A 14,951-nucleotide genomic window follows, 5' to 3' on the forward strand; every position below is an offset into this window, starting at 1 on the left:
ATATGATTATCAGAAGCTACACATCGGTATTTGTTCATGTACGGTGAAACACTGAAATTGCCTAGTTCATACATCTTTCCGGTTTGAAGCATATCATAAAACGGGATGCCAGTTGATGGTGGGATACATATATGCATACGATGTGCCTAAAAGATAGTAGAGCAAAGTTAGTCAACCTATTAGTCTACCAAATTTTGATATTTCTAAAGTTAAATCACTTACTTGTTCATCAATTGCAATGACATTAAGCACTGTGTTGCTTCCTTCATCCGTTACAGGGTCTTTCCATTTTCTGAATATTTGAACTTGGATTTGGCATGAATGTAACACAGTTGGATGTAGCTTGTCAAATGTGGGCTTCAATCCTAAAGACATGTTTTGGGATTGCTATAATAAAAGTATCTTTTCTAAATGGGCAATAAGGCAGAATACACTATATATTACTAACTTCTTTAGTAACCTGTACTAATACTTCACAAATGTGAAAAGGCACATCTTTGGACCACCTTTATAGAGCGAGGCACATGAAAATAGCCTGACTAAATATTTTGCTGCAATGAATACTGGGAGCAAATAAAATTGAAAATTATTTTGTTTTTTAAAGTGGGTTAGTAAGTACATCAATAATGTATAAAGCCAATCTTCATCAATATCATTAATATAGTACAGAACCTGTAATGGCATCAAACAAAGTTTGATACAGGTTCACAAAATGAAATTATATTAAAGTGGTGAAACACAACACCTTAACTGATGTACTATACAGGAATGTTATAAAAAGTTTCTTTGTAGACAACATTCTTTGTAACATCCGTTGAGTCACCATTCTTTGAGTCGACGAACACCTTCAAACCTTTAGGGGAGGTAACACGACTTATTGCAACGTAGAATTGGCCATGTGTAAAAATAGGATTAGGCAAATACAAACCAACTCTCTCTAGGGACTGCCCTTGGGACTTGTTGATAGTCATTGAATAACAAATTTGTAGCGACATTTGTTTACGTATCAACTTGAATGGAAGCTTTGTATCGGTTGGACAAAGTTCCATTCTTGGAATAAAATGTTTTGTACCAACAAATGCACCACATATTACCTCATATTTAACACATTGCTTCAAACAACGCGTAATCATCATCCTTGTTCCGTTGCATAGACCAAGGGTTTGATTTAAATTGCGCATTAGCATAACTGCAACACCTTCTTTCAACTTAAGCTTATGAGGTGGCAGCTCAGGAACATTGATTGAATTTAGATACTCAGGAGGAAAAGCAAAGCTCAATTCAGTTGCAGTTCCGCCAAAATCTTCCTCTTTGTCCACGCTGTAATATGTAAATTCTACACCTATAATTATATCAACAATCACAGAATTCAGATGAGTAACAATCTAATTGGTGGGTGTCAGTATCGCTCTTTCACTTAAATACACCTGGCTCTTGTACTGTTCCAAGAAATTAAGGTAAGTCCACTTGATCATGTTGTCAACTGTGTTTTTCAACTCAGGATCACAGAATTGGCTAGGAATTAGAATTCCATCCTCTGCATATTCTTTTGAAAAAACATCATGTTGTTGAACCTCTCCATTGCCAATTTTGAGAACCCATTCAACAAATAATCTCAATTCCTCAACCTCAAAAGTATCTTGTGCCTGGTTAAGTCTCATGTTACGGTACAACAACAAAATCTTCGAATTCAACCATAATGGAGACCTGGTTATTGTAGCAGATACTACATCACCGCGCGAGCCCTGGTTAATGACAGGCAAGATCTGACGGAAATCACCACCAAGAACTACTGTTATGCCTCCAAATGGAATACTGAATCTTTTAGGGTCAACAGCTTTCATAATATCTCGCAGGGAACGGTCTAAACATTCAAATGCGTAACGATGCTGCATAGGAGCTTCATCCCATATGATAAGATCTGTATGCTTGATAAGTTCTGCAATGTCAGAATCGTGACGAATTCCACAAGAAGAACAGTCATCAAGCACAATAGGAATTAGAAACCGGGAATGTGTTGTTCTTCCTCCATGCATGAGTGTAGCAGCAATGCCAGACGAGGATACGGGTAGTACTATTAATCCCAGGGACCGCAACTTATAAATTAACATCTTCCAAATAAAAGTTTTTCCACAACCACCACTACCATACATAAAATAAACACCTCCGGCTTTTGACTGCACCGATTGTAGAACATTGTTATACACTTCTAGTTGCTCAGCATTACAATGAACAAACAATTGCTCAAAGTTCTGTTTCATTTCTTCAAGATTATAACTCGTTTCTTCAACCACTAAATTATTAATACCACTTTGTAGATAGATAGAGGGAGGCTGCGGAAGCTGTTTGAACTTTTCTAATGATCTTCCAATAGACTTCAACAATTTATCGATTTCTACAAATTTTTTATAAAATTAAAAAAAATAATTATAAATGCATAAGAACTTTATTAAGTAGAAATGGTATGAATTATAAAGGCATGATAAATTACCAGCAAGTGCATAATATTGTAGTTGCATGTTAGAGAAAACAGCAGAGGTACATGTCATCACGACATGTCTTTTACGCAACAGATCATCAACCATATGTTTCCAGTGCTGCTCCCATAACTTTTTTAAGTCTGTAACTTGATAGTTAACAATTATATGCACAAAAAGCTGCCTTATTTGTTCCGGGAAACCACCATTTGAACAATCTTTCAGGACTGAGTGCCACTCAATATCATCATCGAGTAAATCTAATTGTTTACATGCCTCTTTAAAAGTTCTGCAACATACACCATTGATGGTTTTCAAAGCATCAAAAGAAGTAGGACCACGAACGTTTGAGAGCAAAAGACGAAGGTACCATAACTCTCCTGCACTGTGGTACGTATAAAGCAGTCTACCAATTTGATTTCCTTTCTTGTGCATGGTCCATATCCTATCAGTCTCATTCCAAACATAATACTGTGGAATTTCATCGTATTTAAACTGTCTAGAATACATGTCATTTTGATTCAGACGAAAAAAAGCCTCAAGCTGGCTTTGTTTATACTGCTCTCTTCGTACAACTTTTTCCAAGTTATCTTTCTCAATAAAGGTACAACTCCTCTCCCCAGGTAAGTGAAAAGATAATCTTAGAATAGATATTGAACGATAATGGATTGGAAAACTGAAAATCCGGTAAGCAGCTTCAGATGCGCATATGTACCGACCATCAAAATAGGCATTAATCTCATCAACAACAACTTCCTCTTGGTTGGCAGACTCCCTCCTCTGACTGGATATCTCAACGGTTGCACGATCATGGCCTTTCAAGCAATATTGAAATAAGTACTTCAAACTTATTGCATGACAACAGATCTCTACATTCATGTGGCAATTATATTTTACCAATAAATCTCTATTATAAGGCACCACCCATTGGTTGTCAAGTACACAACTGCCTTTCATTACACTTAATCCAGTATTCCGACGCTTGTAAATGGGAAAGCCAGACTGATCAAAGTATGTCTCTCTACAATACCTGCATTTGACTTTAGATAATTAGTAACAATTAATTTTCAGAATCTAATATACGGTACTTGTTGAAGATATTAACTTACTTTTTCGGAAAGTGTTTTGTACACTTCCCATCCTTCATGCAAGGTGATTTCGTATTCTGCAGGCCACAAGGACCATGAATCATCAAGCTTCTTACCGCATCGTAAGCAACTGGATCAGTAATGGGATCTGGAATTTCAGCTATCACATACTTATCCACATTGGCAGTGAGGTTTCTCTTTGAATCACCATCTAGCCATATTAACATATGCACATGCGGGAGACCACGCTTCTGAAACTCCACAACGTACATCAGTGCATAAAAAAAGAATTAGAAGGAAAAAAATTAATGTTATGGAATAATTCAATGTAGAAAAGGAACATTAGAAAACTACTAATCATTTTCTTACCTCCTATGCAATTACCAAAAAAACTTTTAGTCTTTATATCTTCTATTAACTGCTCAAGTTTAAGATGGAAAACACGGGCTATTATATCCGGAGAATCACGAGTTGAACATCCAGGTAAAGAATTTATCATTTCTTTTATCTCTGTCCATTGAGAATTACAGGTCATAGTAAGGAAAATATCCGGATGACCAACAACTCGGAAAACTGCAAGAGCATCTTGAAAGTTCTGCTGCATATAACGTTTAGACCCAAGGAAATTAGCAGGCAGTTCAAATCCTTTACCAATATTTGTTGTAATATCCGGGATATATCGTGTAATTATTTTTGCCAATAAATAATTATTATGCATGTTCAGTATCTATTTTGTGAATTATTTGTTAAGTGTTAAATGTGTTTGGATGTTTAAAAATGATATCAATTGAGTATTTTAATTTTTATATGTTCAAAATAAAATATAGATAATTTTCAGATCTTCCTAATTATTTTTATGTTGATTTATGGATTTATAAGGATCATATGAAATTTATAAAATCTTTTTCCGGATATTTAAAACCTATTTTATAAAAACGAGAACCAACCGACGTCACCCGATGTTACGTTTTTGGAACCCGAAACTCTTCCGAGAACTCCTTCCTAACCTAATTGTAATATTCCGAGCATATTCCATGTTTCGACTTTTTCGATCCGGCGTACGGTTTGTCACCTGTGGCGCCCTCCAAACCCGGGTCAGAAGTTTGGGGTCCACAACACAACACAATATATCAACCTGAATAAGAAATATTATTTATAATGACCCTGCTTCACAAAACCACGGATCGCAACAGGTTAAAGTATGAAAACAAGCCACAACCTTAATTATTACATCGTACCAAATCCCAACTAATTTAACTTACAACAGATAATAAAATCATTCTTACAACCTTGTTATCTCTCTACTGCCAATAGCTCCTGCTAACTCGATCAATCATAGTCTGGAATCCTAGCTCGAACATTGAACTGGGAAACCTTGCTAACAACCATATCCTTCTTAACTGTAGAATATATAAAAAGATTTGCAAGAGTGAGCTAACTAGCTCAACAAGTCATATTATCAATAACTGAGGTTAAACAATAAAAAATGAGATGATTCAAAAGAATCAAGTTCCTTGTTAAACAACCAATAGAATTGGATATTCATTTTAAGTTTCTAAAACCAAGGTTAGGCTGCTGATCAGTCACGCACTAACCCCGAGCAAAACACACAGCATTGCTCTGACTACTGGATCCAAGGCCCACATTGGCCTAACTTGACCATCGATATGGTCTGACCACGAATCTGGTCCATACAAAGAAAACTATCCAATTCTAAATAATTCAATATGATAAACAATAGAATTCAATAAAACCAGATCATAATCAGTAACAATAAAACATTTGTATAAAAGCATGGTGAAAATTCATGGTTACCGAAAGGGTATGTCAAAGTTCATAAAAGAAGTGGCCTCCAGCCGATAGGATAATCGAGTATTGGATGAATAATGTTTTTACAAAGTTTTTGTGCTTCGATATCACAAGGTATGGTTAAGTATAAAAGTTTATGTATATATAAACAATTTTGTTCCAGTGTTTGGTATATGATGGATATATATTTGTGGAGTAGTATCGTATTTGTGTGGTTTAATATTTGGTAAATCCACAAGAAATGGTTCACAAAGAATAAGGCTTACGGCTCAAAGATCAAATGATGTGGCTCAGGTTCAAGGCTGGAGGATTCAAAGTATTTCCAATATAAACAGAGCTATTTGAATATTAACCATAGGTCACAAGTGAATTTAAAAATATTTGCAATAAATCTCGATAAAGGTTTAGAAGTACTTGCCTTATCATAATCGATTTCAACTTCACTTGTACTTGTCTAATGACCTCTTTCAACAATCACTCGTCGGCTTCTTCTATACCTCGCTTCTATCCTCTAATCACTTGGTGTATTTTCTACATGTCAATTCTATTTTCTGATCACCTGCTTTTCTTTCTTACGCCTTGCTTACTCTGCTAGGCATCATAAGTATCTATCAATATTCCACTCATACGATTCTGTTCAACACATACTTCTATCCACCCTTCGTTTCACCTAAATCCGATTAACGGATCAAAAGTTATGCTATAAACCAGTAATCACCGAATATATAGACCGACAGTCAATCAACAAGTCACATATAACACATAATTCATCACATAATCAATGACATATCATTTATAAAGACATTTCGGGTCATAAATAGGCTTTCTGGTATTTAAAATGATTTTTAAAACATTTTTCGGAATTAAAACGAGTCGTTGGATCAATTTCGGAATAATAAACAGGGTTCGGTTGGCCAATTCTGGCTCCGAAACAATTTTAGAATAATTATCGAGCCTTGAAAATAATTTAGAATAATATTTTTGATAGGGATAAATAAGTTCTGATTAATGGGCTGCTAGGCCCAATAAGAAGATGTTTGATATTCAGACCAGAAAGGTTAAAGCCTGATGGACCAGATCAGGTCTGGTGGAATAAAAAAGGCCCAAAGCCCCTGATTGTTAATTAATTTCGTAATTAATTAATAAGGGGAAAATCAGCTATTGAGAAGAGCCCTGATAAGGATATAAATCCTTATGGATTAGCCTCAAGGGGACCTAGAAGGATAAGGAATCAGTTTCCTACTGCCTAGGACTCCAAAGTCCATTCTAATTATGAGACTTGCCCATCAGGTCTCCTACACCAAGTCCAATTCAAGGACCACCAACATCTATATAAGGGGCCTCACCCCATACATCAGAACTACGTTTTTTGACTTGATCCTTGGCAATCAGCAAGGTACGTAGGCATCTTGTTAAGGCATATTGAGTCACGAAACACAAGAGCAGTCAAATCGAGCCTTGAAGCTCACGTTCCTTATTATTAGATACAGCAATTATACATATTAGTTTTAATCCATAACATTTGGCGCCGTCTGTGGGAAGCACAACAACAACCATGGCGAGAACACGGAGAACAATTAGAGCTTTGGAGGAAGGAACACCATCAGGGACAACTCAGGTGATTTCGTCAACCGTGGAGATTCCTCCCCACTCAACTTATGCATCTGCTCAAGGGGAAACCCAGACAGGGGCAACTCAACCTCAGCCACAAGGGACAACTCCCCCGACTATTCAAGGTACGAATCCTCAAGTTCAACAAGTACATATACCTGTGAATTCTCGACCCATCGGGTGTGAATATTCAACTGTTGTTACTACCAACCCCCCTTATGAGATGCCCCTTCACCCTGAGGTTGGAGGAAGCAGATATGCTAGGCGAAGTGAAGCACGAGGGCAGTCGCCCCCCTATATACGAGGACTGAGTCCTATCCTTGAGGATCAAGAATTTTCTGGTCCTTACACTGAGAGAGACTCCGAATCTTCGGATGATGAAGTGGCCCCGAGAAGGAGGCGTCCTGGCAAAGAGCCGATGGCTGATGGAAGGCAACGCCCTCAAAGCACCCCAGGGGCGAATCCCCAAGAAGTGCAGGACAGGATTAGGGCTCATGAGGCCGAGATCCAAAGGCTAAGACGTGATTTGGAGGCTCACCAGGCCGCCAGACCCCAGATACTTCCTAGGGGGAGAAATCCTCCTCCTGTCATAGACCTGGATGGTCCAGTGCGAAGAAGGGCTGTTGTCCCAAGAACTGATCCAAGCAACCTACTTCCCCTTGGAGATCCTGATGATCCAACTCCGCCCTTCACCGAAGAGATAATGAATGCCCATATCTCAAGAAAATTCAAGATGCCCACTATTAAAGCCTATGATGGCACAGGAGACCCCGCAAATCATGTTAGGACATTCTCTAATGCGCTGCTGCTGCAACCCGTGAATGATGCTATAAAGTGTCGGGCCTTCCCTCAAACCCTGTCGGGTATGGCTCAAAGATGGTATAGTCGCTTGCCCCCAAACTCTATTGGATCATTCAGGGAGTTAAGTCAGGCTTTTATCAAGCAGTTCATAAGTGGGAGAGTCCATGAGAAAAGTTCAGCATCTCTCATGAGTATGGTGCAAGGAGCAAAGGAAACTTTGAGAGACTACCTAAATCGTTTTACAAAGGAGGCTTTAAAAGTCCCAGACCTTGATGATAAGGTAGCCATGATAGCACTGCAACAAGGAACAAGGGATGAGTTTTTTAAGATGTCCTTGGCCAAACGTCCCCCTGAAAATATGTTGCAGCTCCAGGAGAGGGCAGGGAAGTATATCAAAGTTGAAGAAAGCATGAAGAAGACCGCAGTAAGTAATGATCCCACTGGAGGCAAGAAGCGAAAAACTGATCTGGAATATATCGCTAAGGACAAGTATCCTAGAATCGAACAAAATCCTGATTCAACCCCCAAGAAGGGAGGACCTGGGCAAAAGTTCACTGAATACGCTAAGCTTAATGCTCCTAGAAGTCAGATTTTGCTTGAGATTGAGAAAGACAGAGATATTCGCTGGCCTAAGCCCTTGAAGGCTGATCCCGCCAAGTTGGATAAAAGCAAGTACTGCAGGTTTCACAAAGATGTTGGCCATGACACCGATGAGTGTAGGCAATTGAAGGACGAAATTGAGTTCCTCATTCGAAAAGGAAGATTGAACAAATACACCGGAGAAGGAGGAGACAGGAATAATAGTGGAAGAAAGAACTTTGAAGATCGTAGGAGGGACCAAGACGATCAGGGGCGAAATCCCCAGCCTAGAGGACCTGTTATAAACACCATTTATGGAGGGCCGAGACCTCGAGGGCATGTGATAAACACGATCTTTGGAGGTCCAACTGCTGCTGGATTGTCCAAAAATTCCAGGAAGGCATATACTAGAGAGGTTATGCATATTGTAGGAGAAGCCCCGAAAAGGGCCAGGACAGAAGTAACATTGGCTTTTGATGACTCTGACCTAGTGGGAGTCAAGTTTCCTCATGACGACCCGCTGGTCATAACACCGATAATAGGAAACAGCCCGGTCAAGAGGGTCCTTATTGATAATGGTGCTTCCGTGGATATCTTGCTCCATGACGCCTTTCTAAGGATGGGGTATAACGATTCCCAGTTAACACCAACCGATATGCCCATATATGGATTTGCTGGAGTAGAGTGTCCTGTAGAAGGGATAATCAAATTACCAACCACCATAGGTACGGAGCCAAGGCAAGCAACGCAAATACTGGATTTCGTGGTGGTAAAGGCTAGTTCAACTTATAATGCTATCATGGGGAGAACAGGGATACATGCCTTCAAGGCAGTCCCCTCTTCCTACCATTCAGTCATGAAGTTTCCCACACGAAATGGGATTGGAGAAGAGAAAGGAGATCAAAAAATGGCTAGAAGCTGTTATGTGGCCTCTTTGAGGGCAGATGGAGTCGGGGGGCAGGTTCTTCCTATTGAAGATATGGATGTCCGAGAAAATGATGAGAAGAGAGGAAAACCAGCAGAAGACTTGGATGCGGTTCCTTTAGACCTCGAGAACCCTGAAAGGATGACTTTCATTGGAGCCACATTAGAGGAGCCCCTTAGAGGGAAGTTAGTGAAATTTTTGCAAGAAAATAGTGATGTGTTTGCATGGTCAACAGCTGATATGCCAGGCATAGACCCGGAGCTGATTACTCACAAGCTAAACGTGGATCCAAGCCGGAAGACAGTGAAACAAAAGAAAAAGAATTTTGCCCTGGAAAGACAAGAGGCTATAAAACAGGAAGTAGAAAAGCTCTTAGAGGCTGGTTTCATTGAGGAGATACAATTTCCGGAGTGGTTAGCCAACCCTGTAATGGTAAGGAAGGCTAATGGAAAGTGGAGGATGTGTATAGACTTCACCGATCTGAATGATGCATGCCCCAAAGATTGTTTTCCGTTGTCGAGAATTGATACTTTGATTGATGCCACTGCTGGACATGAGATGCTGAGTTTCATGGATGGATTTAGCGGATACAACCAGATCAAAATGCATAAGGATGACATTCCAAAGGTATCATTCATCACTGACTTTGGTGTTTTTTGTTATCTTGTTATGGCATTTGGTCTCAAGAATGCAGGAGCCACCTATCAAAGGTTGGTAAACAAAATTTTTAAGGATCTTATTGGTAAGACTATGGAAGTCTATGTTGATGACATGTTAGTCAAGAGTCTAGTAAAGACTGATCACATAACCCATTTAAGGGAAGCTTTTGAGGTCCTGAGGTACCACAAGATGATGTTGAATCCTACGAAGTGTGCTTTCGGAGTAGGATCTGGAAAGTTCTTGGGGTTGATGGTCTCAAAGAGGGGGATTGAGGCTAACCCCGATAAAATAAAGGCAATCCTGGACATGGAACCCCCAAAAACTGTCAAGGATGTTCAGAAACTCACAGGAAGGGTTGCTGCGCTAGGACGATTCATCTCCAAGTCAGGAGACAAGTGCTTGTCATTTTTCAAGTCACTAAAGAACATCAAAGATTTTGTATGGAGTGAGGAAAATCAGAAGGCATTTGAAGAGTTAAAGAAGTATATGGGCCAGGCCCCGTTGTTGGCCAAGCCAGTTCCGAATGAAGTTTTATTTTTGTACTTGGCTGTTTCAGAAAGCGCCTTGAGCGCGGTATTGGTTAAGGAGGAACTGAAAGTCCAGAAACCCGTATACTATGTCAGCAAAATTTTGCATGGTGCTGAGTTGAATTATTCAACTATTGAGAAATTTGCTCTAGCCTTGGTAATGGCTTCGAGAAAGCTGCGTCCTTATTTTCAGGCTCACCAGATTGAGGTGCTAACGAATCAGCCCCTGAGAAACATCATTCACAGTCCCAAGGCAAGTGGGAGATTGATTAAGTGGGCAATAGAGCTGGGAGAGTTCGATCTCAAGTATAAGCCACGTACGGCGATAAAAGCCCAGGCACTAGCTGACTTCGTGGTGGAATGTACCATACCTAACCAAGAAGTCGGGGGGCAGGAAGATACCATACCTCAAGACAAGGGGGTTGATAATGAAAGCAAAGAGAAGGATGATAAAGAGTATTGGGTTCTCTATTTTGATGGAGCATCAAAAACAAACTCCAGTGGAGCAGGATTGGTTTTGCAAAGCCCTGATGGGTTCTTGATTGAGTATGCTATGAAGTTAGACTTCCCAACCACAAATAATGAGGCAGAATATGAAGCCCTGATAGCTGGCCTTGGTCTAGCTGGGACACTGAGAGTTAAAAACTTAAAGGTTCGTGGAGACTCGAAGCTGATCATATCCCAGGTAAAGGGAGAATTTGAGGCAAGAGATGATACGATGGCTAAGTATGTCCGCCTAGTAAGGGCTGTGATGACCCAGTTTAATGAATGTCATGTTGAATACATCCCAAGGGAAGAAAACATTAAGGCAGATGCGTTATCCAAATTTGCTTCATCTGAGATAGAAGAAAGTTCAGGAAGTGTATACTTCCGTGTTTTAAAGACGCGAAGCATAGATGTTAAGCTTGTGGCTCCCGTAGGCCTGGGGACGTCATGGATCGATCCCATTAAGGCTCACATTCAAACCGGATGGTTGCCAAGTGATGCAACTGAGGCACGAAAGTTAACTGTTCGGGCACTAAGGTACTCCTTGATAGATGGGATTCTGTATAAAAGATCTTTCGTGGTTCCTTACTTAAGGTGTCTCAGGCCCGATGAGGCACGCTTGGCTCTTGAGGAAGTGCATGAAGGTATTTGTGGATAACACTTGGGGGGCAGGGCCTTAGCTCATAAAATAACCCGTTTAGGCTTTTATTGGCCAGAAATGATGGCTGATGCCAAACAATATGTAAAGAAGTGTGATCGCTGTCAGAAGCATGCACCAGTTGTTAGACAACCCCCCGAGATGCTGACTTCTATCAACTCACCTATTCCTTTTGCTATGTGGGGGATGGATATTCTAGGGCCTTTTCCTATGGCCACGGCACAAAGGAAGTTTCTGATTGTAGCCATTGATTATTTTACCAAGTGGATCGAAGCCAAACCTTTGGCCAAAATCACAACTAAGCAGGTTGCACAATTCCTGTGGGAAAACATTATGTGCCGATATGGGATTCCCCGTATCCTCGTCACTGACAACGGAACACAATTCAACAATGAGGAATTCAAGAAGTATTGTAAAGAAAATGAAATTGAGTTACGGTTCACCTCTGTGGCTCACCCACAAGCTAATGGGCAAGCAGAAGTAGCAAATCGAATAATCCTGGATGGATTAAAGAAGAGGATCGAGAAGTCAAGAAATAATTGGGTGGACGAGGTACTTCCCATATTATGGGCCTATAGGACTACCTGTAGAGTCACGACAGGAGCAACGCCCTTCATGTTGGCGTATGGGGCAGAAGCAGTAGTCCCTGTGGAAATATCACATTCCTCTCCAAGGATTCAGGCTTTCAACGCAGAAGAAAATGAGGAAGGGCAGAGGTTAGCCCTGGATATGATTGATGAAGTGCGAGACAAGGCACATGCAAAGATAGTTGAATATCAGAAAAAGGCTTCCTTCTACTACAACTTAAGGGTTAAAGAAGGGTTTTTTAAACAAGGCGATCTAGTCCTGAGGAAAATAGAGGCTTCTGGTGTCGGACAGAAAGGAAAGCTTGCCCCAAATTGGGAAGGGCCGTACAGAGTCAAGAGTGTTCAGGGTAGAGGAACCTACAAGCTAGAGACTATGGATGGTTTTGAAGTCCCGAGAACTTGGCATGCACAAAACCTGAAGGTTTACTATGTGTAGGGCAGCTGGATACGATTCTCACTTGTCAAGATGGCGAGTATGTTAAAAAGCACCTTGAAGCTTTGCTTGCTTAGGATTTGTATGTTCTGGTTTTATTACGAAGTTTATTAAGACTTGTGTAAGGGATGAATCCCAAACAATTTTTGAAGTTCAGAGAATTCTCGAAATATATTTGAATCTCTATGGCATGGCAAGTGAGTTAAGCACATGATATGAAAGCCCAATAAAAAGGCCCAATAATGAAGATTAAGTCTTGTTGGGCCTGGAAGTAAATCAAGCCCAGATAAGGGCCCAAATGTTCAAATTAAAGTCCTGCACCGGGGTCCAAAGTCTGGAAGAAAATATAAATGAATATTATCCAGGTGTTTAGGGGCACAAGAAGCCCAGTGTCAATGCCCAAATCCAGGATTTTTTAAAGAAAATCAAAGGGCCCAAAAATAAAAAGCCCATGATAGAAAATATAGAAAAAGGGGCCCAGGTAAATAAAGCCTAGAAGAAGGCCCAGTCCAAGAAAGCCCAGTAAAGGGATCAAGCCCATAAAAGGGACCAAAAGTTGGAAAGAAGCCAAAAGGAAAAGCCCAGATTTAAGAAATGGGTCCAAGATTAGAACCCATGGAAGAAAATCCAGCCCAAGAATTATTGGGCCTAAGGGAACAAAAAAGTCTAGTTCAGAAAAAGCCAAACATTCAACAAATCAGGAGCCCAAAAGAATCTTGCCCAGACTTGGGGCCCAAATCAAACATATGGGGTCACAAAAGTGATACATCCTAAATTCTTGACCCAATTCGATCAGGTTTTATGTTGTAATCCTTGTCGAATTAATTGAGGTCGAAAAGGCTTCGACCAAGGCTAGGAGAAAGGGTTAATTCGGTCAAAATCCTAGTTCCTGACCGAAAGAGTCAGGATTCAGATCGAAGAATCCTAACACCAGGAGAATTTGTCGACCAGGAGGTAAGCAAGGATCCCGATCGAATGAATCCTGATCGAAAAAGCTTCGACCAAGGCTAGAAAAGAAGGTTAATACGGTCAAAAATATTCCTGAGGAAATAAACAAGCCCAGTTAAGGGCCCAAGTGTTTGAAAGGCTCAGCAAAATGGCCCAAGTTAAAAAAAAAAAAAAAAAACGGGGGGTGGAAGAGAAGTGGAAGAGAAGCTCAGTTAAAACAATGGGACCAAATGCAAAACCCAGATAAACCCAGAAAAATAGGCCCAAAATTTTGTTGAAGCCCCGAAAAAGGAGTGCTGTTGAAAACGGGCCCAATAAAGGAGGATGGCATAAGATAGAGGCCCAGAGATAAGGTTAAATCATGCCCATTAACCAAAGCCCAGTTAAAAACAGGCCAAAAGAATAAAGGCCCGGAAAAAGGGCCCAAAAATTGATTGAGGCCTAAATACTTTCCTAAATATAAGCCTAGAAAAAGGCCCAGCTAAGTGAAGATGGCCCAAAAACAAAGCCCAGGGAAAAGTGGTTATAAAGATCAGAAACCTGACCCAATTCGACCAGGAATCATGAGGAAATCCTGATCAAAATGCTTGAGGTCAAATAGACTTCGACCAGGGATAAAAAGGGAGCTAATTCGGTCAAGAAACAAATTCAATCGACCAGAATTCCAGAATAAATCCTGGTCGAAATGCTGGAAGTCGAAATTGCTTTGATCAAGGCACGAAATGATGCCTAATTCGGTCAAAATATTAATTCCTGACCGAAAGGGTCAGAATTTTGATCGAGAACCCTATACCAGAAAAACTATCGACCAGAAAGCAAGGCAAGATTCCTGATCGAAAGCATCCTGCCCGAATTTACGTCGACCTGGGCTATATATGAAGGTTAATTCGGTCAAAAGACAGGAATCCTGACCGAAAGGGAAGAAAATTCCTAATCGAAAAAAAAAAGGGGGAAAAAATCCTGGCCGAAATTCGACCAGGATTCCTGATCGAAAGCATCCTGCCCGAATTTACGTCGACCTGGGCTATATATGAAGGTTAATTCGGTCAAAAGACAGGAATCCTGACCGAAAGGGAAGAAAATTCCTAATCGAAAAAAAAAAAAGGGGGGAAAAAATCCTGGCCGAAATTCGACCAGGATTCCTGATCGAAAGCATCCTACCCGAATTTACGTCGACCTGGGCTATATATGAAGGTTAATTCGGTCAAAAGACAGGAATCCTGACCGAAAGGGAAGAAAATTCCTAATCGAAAAAAAAAAAGCAAAAAATCCTGGCCGAAATTCGACCAGGATTCCTGATCGAAAGCATCCTGCCCGAAACCCTGTCGACCAGGGCAATATGAAGGTTAATTCGACCAGGAT

General features: G+C 40.4%; 1 protein-coding gene across 1 annotated transcript in view; it reads right to left on the bottom strand.

The window, feature by feature from the left end:
- LOC141680959 (uncharacterized) overlaps nucleotides 1-14,951 on the bottom strand; it is a 91,534-nt gene that overhangs the window by 735 nt on the left and 75,848 nt on the right. Inside the window, exons 3-10 of the mRNA XM_074487031.1 lie at nucleotides 3,935-3,937; nucleotides 3,587-3,816; nucleotides 2,492-3,507; nucleotides 1,441-2,395; nucleotides 765-1,320; nucleotides 620-672; nucleotides 223-292; nucleotides 43-146 (exon numbers count right to left, since the gene is read on the bottom strand). Coding sequence (XP_074343132.1) covers nucleotides 43-146; nucleotides 223-292; nucleotides 620-672; nucleotides 765-1,320; nucleotides 1,441-2,395; nucleotides 2,492-3,507; nucleotides 3,587-3,816; nucleotides 3,935-3,937 — 2,987 coding nt within the window. The remainder of the gene's footprint in view (nucleotides 1-42; nucleotides 147-222; nucleotides 293-619; nucleotides 673-764; nucleotides 1,321-1,440; nucleotides 2,396-2,491; nucleotides 3,508-3,586; nucleotides 3,817-3,934; nucleotides 3,938-14,951) is intronic.

The sequence above is a fragment of the Apium graveolens genome, chromosome 8, assembly GCF_009905375.1.
Source record: "Apium graveolens cultivar Ventura chromosome 8, ASM990537v1, whole genome shotgun sequence".
Taxonomy (NCBI): domain Eukaryota; kingdom Viridiplantae; phylum Streptophyta; class Magnoliopsida; order Apiales; family Apiaceae; genus Apium; species Apium graveolens.